The 18,674-nt window shown below is 39.6% G+C and overlaps 1 protein-coding gene and 1 long non-coding RNA gene across 7 annotated transcripts in view; both read left to right on the plus strand.

Moving 5' to 3' along the window:
* The first annotated feature begins 1,094 nt into the window (after nt 1-1,094).
* LOC113429525 (cytochrome P450 2J5-like) overlaps nt 1,095-18,674 on the plus strand; it is a 29,511-nt gene continuing 11,931 nt past the window's right edge. For 2 of the 6 annotated variants that reach the window (XM_087965500.1, XM_087965504.1), the window contains exons 1-6: nt 1,681-1,817; nt 6,575-6,846; nt 7,498-7,660; nt 8,697-8,846; nt 15,446-15,606; nt 18,495-18,671. In XM_087965500.1, the coding sequence (XP_087821626.1) occupies nt 6,676-6,846; nt 7,498-7,660; nt 8,697-8,846; nt 15,446-15,606; nt 18,495-18,671 (822 nt within the window). In that variant the 5' untranslated portion in view covers nt 1,681-1,817; nt 6,575-6,675. Of the gene's footprint in view, nt 1,911-5,915; nt 6,059-6,574; nt 6,847-7,497; nt 7,661-8,696; nt 8,847-15,445; nt 15,607-18,494; nt 18,672-18,674 lie in introns of those variants that run through there. The other 4 variants (XM_087965503.1, XM_087965505.1, XM_087965501.1 and 1 more) reach the window with 3 other exon arrangements.
* LOC148131010 (uncharacterized) lies at nt 8,868-14,110 on the plus strand. Its single transcript, XR_015749539.1, has 3 exons — nt 8,868-9,162; nt 9,468-9,861; nt 13,781-14,110. It is a non-coding gene; the product is annotated as an uncharacterized LOC148131010 (long non-coding RNA).

Genomic DNA, 18,674 nt, shown 5'->3' on the forward strand with positions numbered 1-18,674 from the left:
CTAATAGCAATGTGTCTTTTGATGATCCGTGTAATTAGCGCTGGTAGTTTGTCAACAAGAGATTGCCACATTCATTCACATACTTCTGACCATATGCCACTTAAGTAGCAGAGGAAGAGATTTTTTTTTTTTAGAATCAAGGACATGGGGTGGGGTGGGAGCCAAAGCAGTTAGGGAATAAAGTCATGTATTGCATAACACCCACAGTCACTTTCTTTGGGGGGGGGGGGAAACGCAATGGCTCAGTGGCTAAGATGCTGAGCTTGTCGATCAGAAAAGTCAGCAGTTTGGTGGTTTGAATCCCTAGCACTGCATAACAGAGTGAGCTCCCGTTACTGGTCCCAGCTTCTGCCAACCTAGCAGTTTGAAAGCATGTAAAAATGCAAGTAGAAAAATAGGGACCACCTTGGTGGGAAGGGAACAGAGCTCCGTGCACCTTTGGCCTTTAGTCATGCCGGCCACATGACCACGGAGACATCTTCGGACAGTGCTGGCTCTTTGGCTTTGTAACAGAGATGGGCACTGTCCCCTAGAACTAGAAATGACTAGCACATTTGTGCGAGGGGAACCTTTACCTTTACTTACAGTCATTTTGGTGAATGAGACAATTTATACATGGTAAATAATTAAATTAATAACAAGCAAGAAGGTGATTCAAGGGGTGAATTGGGGCAATTCTTTTCCTTCAAGCATGGGCCTGGCACCCAATGAAACATAACTAGGCAATCAGTAGTTTCATGATAAGGAATAAAAAGAGTAATAAAAGTATTGGGCCATAAGGCAAGGCACAATGTCACAAAGAATGGCTAGGTGCTACTCAAGCCACCTGACCTTTGTTGGGGTTAATGATGCTTCGGAGTTGGGCAATTGTTCTTGGTAAAGCTATAGTATGGATCATTTCCAGATGTAGCAATCGGTTAGGGACCTAGATTGTTGACATAATTTTTAAATAGGTATTTCTAAACACCCACACCAGGAACAATTGCCCAACTCCGAAGCATCATAATTTGCTGCTTGGATTTAGAACACCTTTCAATCATTAACAGCTGCTGCAGAATCTACTGCAACAGCCCTTCCTTATTAGCATAGTGGTTACACTTGTTTTAGTTGCAAAAGGCTGCGCAGCAACCAGAGATGGTTCTCAGCTTCCTGAAGAAGTTCCCATATTTATAAACAAAGTTGAGTGAGTTGTTCTTTTTCATGATAATGTCCTGATGCTGGGCTTACAAGGATAAATATGAGACATTATCTTGGACGACATAATATCTCTGTGGCCCAACAAGATTTCATGGACGTATGAAACACCGTGCTTTTCATCGTGATTTTGTCATGATTTTCAAATAATGCTGGCATAGTATCATTTTAAGAACCTACCAGATTATACAGTCCTATATTTTTTAGAAAAAGAAATCTATTATTTGAGTGACACAGGGTCAGAGGGAACTTCATTCATGTGGATTAATATAATAACTTGTTGACAAAATTCCAGTGGTAATCAAACAGATAATCAAAAGATGTCTTGCTATTCATTCCCAACAACGAATATGTAAAACCAGAGGCAGAGGAAAAAGCATGAGGAAAAAGGATACGACCGTCTCCAGGTTTACGGTAGTACTAAGCATCAAAGAAAAAGAACTAGCAGAACAATGATAGTGATAGGGACAATTTTGGTTTTTTTGCTGCTTGTTCTCTTGATTCTCTTCTTCCTGAAACAACTTTGGACCCAAAGACATTTGCCTCCCGGGCCTTTGGCTCTGCCATTCCTTGGGACCTTCTTGGCAGCTGGGCTTTGGCTCCGTGAAGATTACTTCCTTAAGGTATTTAATTCTAACTAGTAGTATGCAAGATAATTCTCAATTGTTTTCTTTATACCAAAATTATGGTATAATTCATCATGCCACAATATTTAGGTAAGACCTGCTTATAACTACTTCACTGAAAACACTGTGAAATAATGGGATTGAATTTTTAGAAGGCAGTTTCTAGTTCCATTTTACCCATAAATGTTTGATAATGGAACCGATTCTTCAAAGAGAATGAAGCTAGACGTTCTTCTGTTGAAGATGCTTTATTCTAGGTTCCGATGGTGGACAATAGATAGAACCTTATAGCTCAAATGGCCCCTCTAATTCTGCAATTGTATAATAATTTCAAAAATGTTCTGGGTTTGAGTTCTGAAGCGTAATTTCTATTTTAGGTAATGATTCCTGTAGCTAGTAGGAAAAGACAGGAATAGAACCGTTTTCACCTGACACTTATATCTGCTTTGTCTGTAGTACAATATGACCAGAATTGTATGTAGTATTGTATGTATTATTTATGTAGTATTGTATGTAGTCTAGTATGACCAGGCAGCTGTTATGTACAAGTTGGGTTGACAAAATCAGAAATGAAGAGGTGATAAGCCACCTGGGAAAGCCAAGGGAAATCATCAAAACCATAAAAAAGTGAAAGAAGAAAAAAAAGGCATCCTTCGCTTAATCCTCCAAGGAAAGATTGAAGGCAAACAAGGTCCAGGCAGAAGAAAAACATCATGGCTGCTGCAGGAGGAAGGTAAAGTCCTGGCCATGGGATGATGAAAGAGGCCGTCGTGGGGGAGGCCGGGGCCTCTGAAAGGGGAAATGGGGTGATGCAAGATTAGCCCAGGCCTTTGAAAGATTAGGCCACACCTCCCTGGGCAGAAAATAGATAGATAGGTTAAGGAAGGGATAGAGAGAGAGGGAAAGAGAGAGAGAAAGAGAGAGAAAGAAGAGAGAGAGAAAGAGAGAGGGAAAGAGAGAGAAAAAGAAAGAGAGAGAGGGAAAGAGAAAGAGAGAGAAAGGGAGAGAGAAAAAAAAGAGAGAAGGGGAAGAGAGAGAAGAGAAAGAGAGAGAGAGAGAGAGAGGGAGGGAAAGAAAGAGGGAAAGAGAGAGAGAGAGAGAAAGAGAGAGAGAAAGAGACAAGGAACAGATAAGAAAGTAAAGAAAGAAAAAGGGAGAGGGAAAAGAAGAGAAAGGAAGAAAAGGGATAGACAAAGAAAGAGGGGGTGGTGGAAGGAAGGGACAGAAAGAAAAGAGAGAGAGAGAAAGAGAGGGGGGAATGAAAGAGAAAGAAAGAAACAAAGAGGGAGGGAGGAGAAAGTGAATGGGATATGAAGGGAGGAGAGAGAGAGAAAGAGAGAGAGAAGGAAGAGACAAGAAAGAAAAGAAAGAAAAAAGGGAAAGAAAAAGGGAGAGAGGAAGAAAAAGGATAGAGAAAGAAAGAGGGTGGATGGAAGGAAGGGACAGAAAGAAAAAAGAAAAGAAAGAAAGAAGGAAGGAAGGGAGGAAGGAAGGAAGGAAGGAAGGAAGGAAGGAAGGAAGGAAGGAAGGAAAGAAAGAAAGGGAGGGAGGGAGGGAGGAGAAAGTGAATGAGATATTTAGTCCAACCACCTGCTCCAGCAGGGTTAGAATGGAGTGTGTGTGCGTGCGTGCGTGCGTGTGTGTGTGTGTGTATGTGCATGGCTGTCAAAACTCCAAAAACAGGTCAAGTAGCTCTAGGGAGGTCAGTCATAAATTAGAACACTTACTAAGCAACTGGCCATTAAGTGAGGACCACTTATATTTGGTTTGCCAGTCACATGGCCACCTGACCATGCCCACCCAGTCACATGACCATCAAACCACACCCATCCATTCATGTGACCACCAAGCCATGCCCACAAATTAGGCCACGCCCACAGAATCAGTTGTTAAGAAATTCGAATCCCACCCCTGAGTGGGAGCACTGAGGATGAGTTTGTAGCACCAAGGGGGTGGTGGACTGAAAAAGTTTTGGAACCACTGCCCTACACCATTTCTGACAGATGGCAGTCCAGTCTCTTCTTGAAAGCATCCAATGATGAAGCTTCCACAACTCCTGAAGGCAATTTCTATTCCATTGGTTGATTGTTCTCACTGTCAGAAAATTTCTCCTTATTTCCAAGTTGAATCTCTCCTTGTTCAGTTTCCCTCCATTATTCCTTATCTGGCCTTTGGGTGCCTTGGAAAATAGCTTGACCCCTTCCCCTCCGTGGCAGCCCCTCAAATATTGAAACCCTGCTATCATGTCTCTTCCCTAGACTAGCCATGCCCAGTTCCTGCCACCCTTCATCATCTGTTTTAGCCTCCAGTCCCCTAATCATCCTGGTTGCTCTTTTTCTAGAGTCTCAATATCTTTTTTATAGTGTTGTGACCAAAATTGGATGCAGTACTCTAGGTGTGGTCTTAGTAAGGCTTTATAGAGAGGTATTAGTACCTCACATGATCTTGATTGTATCAAGGGGTGGGATTCTACTGGTTCAGCCCGGTTCGGGCGAACTGGTATTTATGACAATGATTTGGCTCCGCCCACCCATCCCTGCCCTATTCTGTCCTTTATTTTCGGGATTTTCAGCTTAGCTATTTGGCACAGCACAGTGGATTTCCTGACCTCAGCTGATTTACTCACTGGGACTGCAATAGAAATTAAGTTTCAGACCTGAAAAATGGCACAAATGGAAACATGCGCAAAGCGCACGCTCACCAAACCGGTAGATACACCAGTTGAATCACACCCCTGATTGTATCCCTCTGTTAATAAAACTTACGATTGCATTCATTTGTTTTGGCTGCCACCGCACACTATTGGCTCATATTTAATTGGTTGTTTACTAAGACTCCAAGATCTCTCTCACAGTTACTGCTATTAAACCTAGTTTGACCCAGTCTATATGTATACTTTTGGTTTTTCTTGCCTAAGTGCAGGACTTTACTTTTCTCTACACTGAATTTCATTTTGTTAAATATGACCCAGTGTTCTAGTCTGTCAAGATCCAGATAGATCTTGAGCCTGTCTTCTTGGGTGTTAGCTATTCCTGCCAGCTTAGCATCATCCACAATTTTGGTAAATTCCCCGTCTATTCCCTCATCTAAGTCATTTATGAAGATATTGAAGAGTACTGGGCTAAAGTGGGACCCAACAGCTGAACCTTGCGGTACCCCACTGCTTACTTCCCTCCATGTAGATGTAGTACCATTAAGGACTACTTGTTGAGTACTGTTTGTTAGCCTGTTACAAATCCATCTGATGGTGATGCTATCTATCCCATTTTTTAAAAATCTTACCAAGAAGTAGATTGTGGTCTACTTTGTCGAATGTCTTGCTGAAGTCTAAGTATATTATGTCAACAGTGTTTCACTGGTCTACTAATTTAGCTGCTATGTTGAAAAATGAAATAAGATTGGTTTGGCCTGATCTATTTTTAACAAATCCATGCTGACTTTTAGTTATTACTTTACTCATTTCTAGTTGTTGGCAGATCTGGTTTTTTATTATCTTTCCCGGTATCTTCCCAGGTACTGATGTTAAGTTGATTGGTCTGTAATTTCCTGGGTCTGTTTTTTTTCTTTTTGAAGATGGGAATCACATCAGGTCCTTTCTAGTTGTCTGGTAGTTCCCTGGTGCTCTAGGATTTTTGAAAGATGTGGTACAGTGGTTCTGAGATGATATCTGTCAGCTCCTTTAGAACTTGGGAATGTAATCCATCAGGTCCCAGTGATTTGTATTCATCAAGATCAGACAGGTGTTCTCTTACCATTTTTTGGCTTATTTTAACTTTTATTTCTAGTCTGTCTTTTACAGTTATGTTTTTGGTAGTTTGGACTATTGTTTAGTAGCCAAGTTGAGCCAGTCATTTTCCAGAACAGCAGTCGCCAAACGGTGGGCCACTGGTGGACCGTGAGAAAATTTTGGTGGGCTGCAGAGAAATCTCATCCCCAGAGCACCCCCCTAAAGCAATTAATCCAGGCTGCGCAGAAACCAAGGCTGCACCATCCATATGGCCCGCTGTTGTCATCATTTTTAAGTAGGCATTTCTGAACACACACAACTCTCTACCTATAATTACCGCTTGGATTTGGGACAGCTGCATGGTGGTTACACTTGTTTTAGTTGCCAAAGGCTGCTCAGCAACTAAAGACAGTGCTCAACAGTATGAATCCTTCATGAAGACCTTCCCTTATTTGTAAACAAAGTTTAGTGAGGTTCTTCATGATAAAGTCCTGATGCTGGGATTGCAAGGGTAAGTATGAGACATAATCCTGGACTAGATAATATCTCTGTGTGCCAACAAGATTTAGCTTGTTTAGTTTACTCTATTGTCACTGCACCTCGTACAATGAAATTAAATATAATCTTCAGTGTACATTATGACTATGAAAATAAATGCAAACACACCTCCTTCACATTCTATACATTGAATTGAAAACCACTGATATTCCATTAACATTGCACTGTACAGTAGAATTCAATAGAGTTACTGCCCTGGGATATTTTTCTGTATATTTGGGCAGATTTCATGGTCATATGGGACACCATGATTTTCATCATGATTTCATCATGATTTTCAAGTAATGCTGGCATACTATCCTCTTAATGAGGACAAACAGCCTTAGATTTTTTTAAAAAAATCTCTTTATTATTTGAGTGACGCATGGTCAGAAAACCTTCTTCATGTGGATTAATATAACTCGTTAGTAAAATGCCAGTGGCATTCAAACTAATCATCAAAACATGTCTTGCTATTCATTCCCATCAGTGAATACATAAACAGGAGGAAGAAGAAAAAGCATCAGACAAAAGGATATAACTATCTCCAAATCTATTAGTGAGCATCAAAGAAAAAGAACTAGCAGAATAATGATGGTGATAGGGACAATTTTAGTTTTTTTGCTGCTTGTTCTGTTGATTCTCTTCTTCCTGAGACAATTTTGGATCAGAAGACATTTGCCTCCCGGTCCTTTGGCTCTGCCGTTCCTTGGGACCTTCTTGGCAGCTGGGCTTTGGCTCACTGAAGATTACTTCCTTAAGGTATTTAATTTTAACCAGTAGTAATCATGATAATTCTCAAACTTATGGTATAATTCATCATGCCAAGTAATGCTGAAGGTTCTTTTTCAAGAGGTAACTGGACTTTCTGGTTTTTCTTTGAAGATGTTTTGTTTCTCATCCAAGAAATTTCTTCAGCTCAGCTTCTTGGATGAGAACAAAACGTCTTCAAAGAAAAACTAGAGTCTTGTTGCTTGTTGAAAAAGAATCTGTGGGATCACCATGGCCTGGATGACTGAGATTGACTTGTTTATAGTTGCTTCACTGAGAACAATGTAAAATAATGGAGCTGCATTTTTAGAAGGCAGATTCTAGTTCAATCTTATCAATAAATGTTTGATGATGGAACCAATTCTTCAGAGAAAGGGTGGTGGTATAGAAATTCAAAAAGTGAATAAGATAGGCAAAAAGAAAAATAAATAAAGAGATGTCCTTTTTAAGGAAAATAATCCTTAAAATCAGAAAGACAATGGCAAGAATCTGAGAGAGAGAGAAAAATTATAGAGATAGAGTTGCATGTGGTGAAAAGTCTTAGATTTCAGGATTTTGGAACAAATAGATGGCAAACAGTATTAAATGAAAATAATCTCTGTATTTGATTGTAATTTTTCTCATTTTTGATTCACTTGACAGCCTGTAAAACGATATGGAAATATATACAGCTTGTGGTATGGGCAACAACTTATGATAGTGCTGTCCGGATTCAAATCTGTGAAAGAAGGAATGACCAACTTCCCAGAAGAATTCTCGTATCGAGCAGAGGATGCTTTCTTGAATGATTTTGGGAAAGGAAGGGGTAAGTGCAAATTGTAATAACCATCAAACTCTTCCAATATGTGGTAATATTGTGCATAGCACAGGAAAAAAAAGAGTAAGATATAGTAAAGAAAAAGATTTACAGGAATTAGCAAGCAAAAGAAATATTGCTTAATTCACTTTACATCAAAATATTATACATGTCTATAACTTTCCATCTGGACTATGACATTCATATATTGATTTAGATATTGCCTTTTTAATTAAACTTCTATCTCTTTTTTTGAGGATCTCATCAACTTCATTCAACTACATGTTTCTCCATCTTCTCCTTCCTCTGGATCTCTTTCCTCTTCTTTCATATTTCTGTTTTTGCAAATTTGATTTTTACTCATTCTGTCTCACATCTAAATGCCCAGTTTCATATCGTCTAGCCACACAAACATGTATATTCCATATATATTCATTAATCACCTATCCATTCAATAATTTGAGAAGTGCTCCAATGCAGAATGGAAAATATTTTTTGATGACCCGGGGCATGGCCCTAATGTCCTGGTTACTCTCCGACCTGGAGAAAAGCTCTCCCATGAGCAATCAATCACTCCAGCAGGACAAGATAATGAATCCAATAATTTCAGCAAAGCGCACAGAAGCACGGCAATAATTCACACAAAAATGCAGGGGCAGATGGGAGGCCCAATCCTGTGCTTTTCTCTTCTTTCTCCTCTCAGCTGATGGTCAGAAGTTTTTTTACTACTGGTTCAGCCAAACCGGTCTGAACCGGTAGCATACCACCACTGAATTACACCATCTTAGAAGGTTTCAATGTCCCTCGTATATGATAGAGGTGGTCACCACAGCATGTATGTCTCCCAATGTCCATGTGGATCCCAAAATGAATAAATATTTTGTAAAAAAAAAAAACATGTCTAGAATTTTACAAAAATGGCAACATGTCACAAGATTTTGGTATTCCAACCTGAAATTCAGAGAGATGTTTGGCAAGAATGGGACCTGTTTTTTAACACAAAGGTAATCAGGAATCATTTATCATTATCTGCTTATGCCCTCAGGAATTGTTTTCTCCAATGGCCTCACCTGGAAACTGCAGCGACGCATTGGCGTCACTTCTCTGCGGAAACTGGGCCTGGGGAAGAAAAGCATTGAGCATCAGATAGAAGACATAGCTCAGACGATGGTGGAGATCTTTAGACAAACAAAAGGTATGTCATTTGGGATAATGATTCAAATCCCCATCTGCCAATCCCCCCCCCCCATTTTGAGTATTTTAAATAAAAATTGTTAGAAATTCTGTTTGTATAAAGTACCACATAGAGCAAACAAAGAGTCACCATGTACTTTACTTCTCAATTATATTACTGTAACAGGAAACTCTCCTCAGAACATATAAGAAACCATAAATTATAAGCATAGATGCACACTAAACACTGCCATCTAGTGGCTAAATAATTCTGTACTTGTTGTAACACAAAATACATTCTAACATGTATTCCAACAAAAATAGATGTATTGATTTGGGTTTTTTTGTTTGTGTTTTAAATGGATAGTTCTCATTTCTCTTATTTCACCCCATCAACCTCCCAAATTGATTATACAGGGGAAATGACAAGATGAACTACTTCTATTTTATTGTAAGGCTACATTAACAAACATTAACAAGTCTGAAAGTTCAAATCTGCTCCCGTTTCTTTTTACTGGCTGAAATTAGATGGGATCCTTTTGAAGTTTCATTTTCTGCTCATTACTGATTACTCAGTTTGGGCTCCTCCCCCTTTTATATAATTATTTCCTATGCAGCATCTCTTCACCCATCTGTTCCCAAGGTCATTCTCACATTCCAATACATCACCTTAGAAGTCCTGAGCTTTAGTATCTAGGTGTAGCGGTCCTAAAATCTTATATATGAGCCAGCAGTGTGCTGCATCCACATCCCATTTTTGGCCTCCACTCCGTCTGATTTGGGCCTCTGCACGCCCCATTTTCCAACCATTCTGATCCCTGCCTCCCAGAATGGGCTGAAAATGGGGCACAGGAGGCCAAAAATGGGGCGTACAGAGACTGAAAATGGGACACGAAGGCTGAAAATGGGGCATGTGGAGGCAGCAATAGGCAATGGCAATCACTGCAGCCTGAAACAGCTGATCATTGGGAGGACGATCCTACCAACAATCAGCTGCTTGTGCTAATCAGGCTATGCTGAAGATGACCAGGCTGTTTGTGGCTTATTTATTTATTTATTTATTTTATTTATTTGATTTGCCAATTGTTTACAAGATAATAAGTATAAGTGTATACATAGTTGTGAATACATGAAATGGGTACATATAAGAAAAATAAAAGAAGAATAAGAGAAACAATAGGACAGGGACGGTAGGCACGTTGGTGCGCTTATGCACGCCCCCTACAGACCTCTTAGGAAAGGGGTGAGGTCAATAGTAGACAGTCTAAGGTTAAAGTTTTTGGGGTTTGGGGAAGAAACTACAGAGTCGGGTAGAGTATCCCAGACATTGACCACTCTATTGCTGAAGTCGTATTTCCTGCAATCAAGTTTGGTGCGGTTAACTTTGAGTTTGTATCTATTGTGTGCTCTTGTGTTGTTATGGTTGAAGCTGAAGTATTCATTGACAGGTAGGACATTGCAATGTATGATTTTATATACCATGCTTAAATCAGACCGAAGACGGCGTAATTCAAGGTTTTCTAGTTCTAGAATTTCAAGTCTGGTGGCATAAGGTATTCTACAACGAGTAGAGGAGTGGAGAACTCTTCTTGTGAAATATTTCTGGACTTTCTCAATTGTGCTAATATCAGATACATAATGTGGGTTCCAGACTGATGAACTGTATTCGAGTATTGGTCTAGCAAATGTTTTGTATGCTTTGGTTAGTAGTGTGATATTACCAGAGAAAAAGCTACGTAGGATTAGGTTAACAACTCTTAATTCCTTTTTGGCTATGTAGTTGCAGTGGGCTCTAGCACTTAGATCATTAGAGGTGAGTATTCCAAGGTCCTTTACAGCAGGGATCCCCAACCTTTTCGACGCCGCGGCCCGGTTCCGGCGTCAGCTGGGCGCCGCCATCTTTTTGATGAAAAATCACTTCCGGTGACGTCACGAGTGATTTCGCGTCAAAAGAGCGGCGCTAGCGTTCTGGTGAGCTTTTTCGGGTAGAAATGGCTTTCTACCCGGAAAAGCTCACCATTGAGCGCTGGCGCCGCCATCTTTTTGACGAAAAATTGCTTTTTTACCAAAAAGATGGCGGCGCCAGCAACCAGCGGCCCGGTAAGGCTTGTTCTGTTCTGCACGGTCCGTGGACCGGCGGTTGGGGACCCCTGCTTTACAGAGCTTGGGTCATCAACAAGATCTTGACTATTCAGCTTGTATTTTATTTTCTGATTTTTTTTGCCAATATGTAAGACAGAGCATTTATTTGTTGAGATTTGAAGTTGCCATTTGTTTGACCATTCTGATACATAGTCAAGATCTTTTTGTAGGGTAGCAGTATTGTCTGTGGTATTGAACAGCTTTACATCATCAGCGAAAAGAACGCAATTGCTCTTAATATGATCACAGAGGTCATTTATGTAGAGTATGAAGAGAGTTGGTCCTAGAACACTGCCTTGGGGGACACCACTATTGACAGGTACAGAATTTGATAGGACGCTCCCAATTTTGACCATTTGTTGTCTGTTTGCCAGGAATGCTTCTATCCAGTTATTCAGTTGTCCAGAGATACCATAGGATTTTATTTTTAGGAGTAGTTTGTCGTGTACCACTGAATCAAAGGCTTTACAGAAGTCTATGTAGATTGCGTCTATTGCTTTGCCCTGGTTGAGTTGTGTCGTCCATATGTTTTTGCAGTGTAAGAGTTGCAGATTACAGGATAGTTTTTTTCTGAAACCAAATTGTTTATTGGAGAGTAGGTTGTTTGTCTCTAAGTGGAGGATGATGGATTGGTTAATAATTGATTCCATGACTTTACAGGTGACGCAGCATAAGGCGATTGGTCTGTAATTTTCAACTAGGCTTGGGTCTCCCTTTTTGAAGATGGGGATGACTGTGGCTTGTGACCATAGGTTAGGCAAGGAGCTGGTCCTGAAAGATTTTTCAAAGATTATGCTTAGAGGTTTGGCTATGGCAGTGGATAGCTTTTTTAAGAAGTAGGCACATATTCCATCCGGTCCAATAGATAGAGATGGTTTTAGATTGCGTAGTGCTTTTTCAACATTGTCTTCTGTAAAATCGATATGTATTAGGTCATTGTTGTTATCTGTGGTACGGCTAGGAAATACTGGACATGATCCATTGCTGTTTACAAATACTGAGCCGAAGAATGTGTTAAAGATGTTGGCTTTAATGGTGTCGTCATTGCAGTCTTTACCATCAGGTCCTATCAAGGGTGGGATAGACCTTGAGTCTTTTAGTTTGTTGTTTACAAAATTGTAAAACGCACGGGTGGAATTGGTGCTTAGAAGGTTTTCCTCTTGTTTAATGTGATAATTGATGCATTCGGTCTTTATCTGGTGGCATAAATTTTTGTATCGGCTTTTGAAATTGGCAACGTGACCAGATTTGTTTTTCCGCCAGAGTGATCTCTTTTTGGATTGAAGTTTCCTTATTGTTATGGGTAATCTGCTTTTTTGTTTTGTTTTGGGAGTTGTTGTTGGTACATATAGTTTGATGACTCTTTTGACTTCAAGTAAAAATATGTTGTAATGGTCTTCAACAGTATTGCATCCAGTGAATAGAGATTGCCAATCAAGGGATGAGAGATCGTTGTCTATAAGATCATAGTTGCCTTTTTTGAAGTTACAATTGGGGATTACATCATTGTGGTGATTTTTGTGTGGGCGTATATTGAGACAAAAGTCAATCATATTGTGGTCACTGCTGGAAAAGGGTTCTTTAGTTTGTATTCCGTAAATTAAATTCAAACTATTGCAGAAGATGAGATCGAGGCAGTTGTTTAGTCTAGTGTTGTTGGTTACTAGTTGTTCCAGTCCCAGATTTGTAATAGCATTGTAGAAGGTTGTGTGTATGATTTCAGTTGTACAATCATTTAGGGTCCAGTCAATATGAGGTAGATTGAAATCGCCAAGAAAGATAAAAGGGTATGGGCAGGATGCAGCCCATGTTAGTAATGTATTTAGTTTGTTTATATGTTCGATGTCATAATCAGGTGCTCTGTAACATAGTAAGAATCGAATTGTGATATTTAAGGATAGTTCACAGATGATGGTCTCAGGAAGAGCAAGCTCCTGGGTAACTTGGATATTTTTTAGATGTAAGGACTTTTTATAGAAGATAGCAACACCACCTCCTCTACGAATTTCATGATCTGATCGGTAAACATGATAGTCTCTTACTGTGGTAATGGAGTCAGGGAGAGATGCATAGAGCCATGTTTCACAGACAAATATAATGTCGAATTTAGCCATATTTAGTAGAAGGAAAAATTCAGGTATTTTATTCACGAGGCTTCTTGCATTGAGTAGTTTGCATTTAAGGCCAGCAGTAGTTGGAATTGAGGTAGTTAGGGGCGTGCATGCCTAGTCTTGGGTGATGGTGGATCGGTTGAGGTAGGGTTGTGGTTGAGGGTTAAAGCTGAGTTGCGGGTTGTGTGGCTTACTTTTGATACAGTCAGCATGGTAGTCAATGTACAGGTCCTTCTCTCCATTGTCTAGACGTTTTTTGAGTTCGGTGCGGAGTACACGGGAGCGGGCACGTTGCTGTATGGTTAGGTCAGGGCGACAACGGAGGTTCTTATGGTTGGTGTTGGTTTTGGCGAGTGAATTTATAGTGTAAATGAATTTACATTTGCTTGATTCATTTTTGCAAATGACCCTGCACAAGCGTGGGGCCACAGAGCCGTCTCTGTTTTTGAGCTCTCGGCCAATGCGGGAAATGTCAAGTATTTCATCAGCGGAGATGGTTGATGCTTGATAATCACTGATGATGTTTCGGACAGTTGTGATGTCATCATTGTCATTGATGTCCTCTAGACCAAATAAGATGGCATTTGGACGTTTCCGTTCACGCTCAACAGCTTCTCTGATGAGGATTGGGATATCAATATTTGTCTGGGTTGTGTTTATTTGTGGATTGGGTTTTGGATTGGGTTGTGGTTGTTGGGTAGAGATGGCTTGCTGCAAGGAGGCAAATTGCTGGGAGGCAGAGGCAGATTTTTTTCTTGTTTTCCTCCCCAAAAGCTAGGTGCATCTTATACTTCAGAACGCCTTAAACTCCAAAAAATACAGTAATGTGTAGAAGCCTGTTGAAGAGAGAACCAATATAGAAGTAAAGAGTACTGTAATTTTCTGACAGTGAGAACAATTAATAAAAAGTAATTGTGGGGCTGTCACAAAGAAGAGGCATTTGACTTATTCTTTTTTTTAAAATAAAGTTTAAGTTTCATATATTTAAAACATTTATAAAGAAACAAACAAACATATAAACAAATATATATACATATATACATTTTGCAGCAGGTATTGAGCGTTGGTTACATTTTTCCTTTCTTTTTTTCTTTTACCCCATAACATTGACGTGATCTACCTTGTTACAATACCTTCCTTGTTCTTTTAATGTTTTATTTTCACAGAATACTTTATGATTAAATGCATGTCCTTCATAGTGACCATCTCATCTGAAGGGACGATAGACAGTTTCCAATTTGAGCGTAGCTTATTCTGGCTGCCGTTATAATGTGCAAGATTAAATATTGATTTTTTTTTTTTTTTGAGTCTATCATACCCAGCAAAAAGTTTTCGGGTTCAAGTTTTACATCTTGTTTAGTTATATTTAGAATCCAATTTTTGATATTTTTCCAAAACTCCTGGGCATATGGACATGTCCACCACATATGAAAGTATGTTCCCTGAACGCAGTTACACTTCCAGCAGTTTGGGGGGAGGTTCGGGAACATCTTAGCCAGTCTCGCTGGTGGCAAGTGCTAACGATACACCATTTTATAGAGATTTTCTTTGTACGAGGCTGACATAGTTAGTTTGTAATTTATTTCCCAACTATGTTCCCACTTGTCTAATTCTATACTGTGGCCCACATTTTTTGTCCAAATTATCATACACTCCTTGACTGTTTCTTCTTTTAATTTATAATCCAATAGATATTTATATATTTTACTAATCAATTTCCTTTCCTCTCCATGCCAAATCTTATCTAATTCTTGGTAGGTCATATTAAAACCAAATTGTTCTTTTTCTTTTTTGTAATGCATTTGTATCTGCACATATGGCCACCATGCTATCTCTTTTCCTTGAATTTGTATTTGATTCCTATCCTTTAACTCTCCGGTTTCATGTAATAGATCTTTATGTCTTGCAATAGTATCAAAATCTAAAACATTTGGATGGGTAACTGCCTCCATTGTAGATAACCACAGTTGGACCTTACAGTAATGTACTTTTTAAAAACCTTTTCCCAAATAGTTAATAACACACTCCTTATATAGTGCCTTTGAAAGTACAAGTGGTGTTTACTCTTTCCATCCCACATAAATGCATGCATTTGACTTATTCTTTAGGGCACCAGAGGGCAGAACAAAAAGTAATGGGGAGAAACTTGTCAAAGAAAGAACCAGCCTAGAAGTAAGGAGAAATTAATCAACAGAAGAGCTCACCTCCATGGATGTGGGTTCACTATCACTGGAAGTTTTCAGAATAGACTGAATATCCATGGTATAAAACTCCTGCCTTGAGAAAACTCCAGCCGTATGATTCTGATTCTAGCATAAACAGGTTAACAAAAGAGACTGGATTCATTATGAAATATCTTCTTTTGCAGGGCAACCATTTGACCCTTCATTTTCAGTACTAAATGCGGTTTCTAATGTCATATGTGCTTTGAGTTTCGGACATCAGTTTTCTGCAGAAGATGAAGAGTTTCAGAAGCTGGTTCAAGCTCTTAAAATTATTTTCAAATTCTTTGGTGACTCTTTTCATGCGGTGAGTCCAGTGGTGGGATTCAATTTTTTTTTTACTACCAGTTCTGCAAGTGTGGCTTGATGGGCATGGCATGGGAAGGATACCGTAAAATCTCCATTCTCACCTCACTTCAGGGGAAGGATACTGCAAAATCCCCATTGCCTCCCCACCCCACTAACCTGCTTTTCAGGTCTGTTCTCCTGTGCAGGGCAACAAAAGAAGATCCAGCTGATCAGCTGGGACTTGGGAGACAGAGAACAGATGGGGGCAGGGCATTGAGAGGTGGTATTTGCCGAATCTCCGAATTACTCAAAATTTCTGCTACTGGTTCTCCAGAACTGGTCAGAACCTGCTGAATACCACCTCTGGGGGAGTCATGTTTTCTAATAAGGAGACAAAGCCACCAAACAAACTATGTTTCCACCAGTATTTTCATGGAATCCTAGAATGGGCAGCATGGAGGAAGTTTTGGAAATGCTCTCATCTACTCTACTTCCCAGTATATGTGTGTGCGCGCGCACGCGCACGTGTGTGTTGAGTGAGTCTTGACTCTAGGTGAGAGCCTGGACAAGTTTCTGTAGATTTCTTGTCAAGATTGGAAGTGGTTTAGCATTGCCCACTTCCTAAAGATTGACTCAGGGTCACCCAGTTGACTTAGTGCCTGATTAGGAATAAAAATTACTGCCTCCCTGCCTTTACCACTGAACAAAATTGGCTCTCTCCATGGAGGAATCCATCATTTCAATATTGGGAGCAGATGAAATTATGCAGATAGTCATTGTCTTAGTAGCATAATTGAGCCTAGAATTTTGATCGTAAGTCATTGTGGTTGGAAGTTGTGCCATCATGTGACTGGACTTAATATTAGAACCAATTTTACAAAGGCTGTAAAGCAAGTCAGCATAGATATTAAGCAAATCACATGTTTGTAAGTCTGAATCCAGCTTATCTGATGGATGTGGTTTTTTTGCTGAAAAACTGCAAGGTTGTAAAGTTTGTTTGTTTGTTTAGCATATGGCAAGTTGTAAAGTTAAATCATGTGACTGCAGAAAGCTGCACCAGTCATAAATGGAAGCTGGTTACCAAGCATCCAAAAATGTAATTATGTTGGGTTATGGTGAGAGAGGGGGGTGGGTGGAGGGAGAGGAAGAAAGATGTTTAACCTGTATTTCACAATTTCTCTATTACAATCTCATGTGAAAAATGGTTAAACATTTGGCTGAATTCAGCATACACTAAGTACACACACACACAAACACACATGGGGAGAGAGAGGGTGGGCTTTCCTTTCCATTCACACAAACAAGCAAACAAGCAGGGGGTGGGACTGGAAGACCTCCAAGGTCTCTTCCAGCTAGAATAGAATAGAATAGAATAGAATAGAGTAGAGTAGAGTAGAGTAGAGTAGAGTAGAGTAGAGTAGAGTAGAGTAGAATAGAATAGAATAGAATAGAATAGAATAGAATAGAATAGAATAGAATAGAATAGAATAGAATAGAATAGTTTTTGGCCAAGTGTGATTGGACACACAAAGGAATATGTCTTTGGTGCAAATGCTCTCAGTTTACATAAAAGAAAAGATACATTCATCAAGAAGGTACAACACTTAATGATAGTCATAGGGTACAAATAAGCAGTGAAATCATACTAGGAACCATAATAATAAGCAATCAAATCAACTAGTAAACAGTCAATAAAAAATAATAAGGATACAAATAACAAAATTACATTCATGCAGTCATAAGTTGGAGGAGATCGGTGAAAGGATGGATGAGAAGATCAACAGTAATAGTAGTGCAGACTTAGTAAATAGTTGGACAGTGCTGAGGGAATTATTTGTTTAGCAGAGTAATGGTGTTTGGGGAAAGCTATCCTTGTGTCTAGTTGTTCTGGTGTGCAGTGCTCTATAGCATCATTTTGAGGGTAGGAGTTGGAATAGTTTATGTCCAGGATGTGAGGGCTCTTCACAGCCCTCTTTTTGACCCAGGCAGTATACAGGTCCTCAACTGAAGGCAAGTTGGTAATAATTATTTTTTTCTGCAGTCCTTGTTACTCTCTGAAGTCTATGTCTGTTTTGTTGGGTTACAGAACCAAACCAGACAGTTATAAAGGTGCAGATGACAGACTCAATAATTCCTCTGTAGAACTGGATCAGCAGCTCCTTGGGCAGTTTGAGCTTTCTGAGTTGGCGCGGAAAGAACATTTTTTGTTGTGCTTTTTTGATGACATTTTTGATGTTAGGTGTCCATTTTAGGACTTGAGATATGATAGAACCTAGAAATTTGAAGGTTTCTACTGTTGATACTGTGTTGTCTAGTATTGTAAGAGGTGGTAGTATGGGAGGGTTTCTCCTAAAGTCTACCACCATTTCTACAGTTTTGAGTGAGTTCAGTTCTAGATTGTTCTGGTCGTGCCATGAGATAAGTTGTACAACCTCCCATCTATATGTGGATTCGTCGTTATCTTGAATGAGACCAATCAGAGTTGTATCATCTACAAACTTCTAAATTCTAAAAGCAACTCTATTTAGGTCTGCATTGGGACTCTCCTCCAATACAGTATCTTGGAATAGCATTAAACAATCTACAGCTTGACTATTTCAGTCCATCTAATAGCTTGGAATGTCCCTCAACAGTTTAAGCTCATAAATCATCTCTACCCTCCTGTCAAGCACCCGGGAAATCAGGTCATTCAGGCAGTTCAAATGAGTGTAAAGATTTATTGCAAGCTTAAGCTCTCAACAAGAATCTGAGCTACTAACAACCTAGGGAAATTTGTGGGAGAAACGAAAGGCATTCAAGGCTTTTTTTTGTGGGCACGCAGGGACTCATGACTTATGATGTGTTTGACTCTTCCCTGCTTTACTTATAGTGGGGAATAAATAACTTTTCCTCTTCTTTTTCTGTTAGGTGTATGATTTGTTCCCACAGTTAATGAAGTACCTCCCAGGCCCTCACAAGAAAGTCCTGGCTTCTCTGGATATTATCCTTGCATTTGCAAGGCAGGAAATAGAGAAACACAAGGAATCTCACTCTCTGCACGAGCCACAAGATTTCATTGATTACTATTTTCTTCAGATGGAGAAGGTA

This window comes from Notechis scutatus, chromosome 4 (genome assembly GCF_049901735.1).
Source record: "Notechis scutatus isolate UNSWTSFEM ecotype Mainland chromosome 4, rNotScu1.2, whole genome shotgun sequence".
Classification (NCBI taxonomy): Eukaryota; Metazoa; Chordata; class Lepidosauria; order Squamata; family Elapidae; genus Notechis; species Notechis scutatus.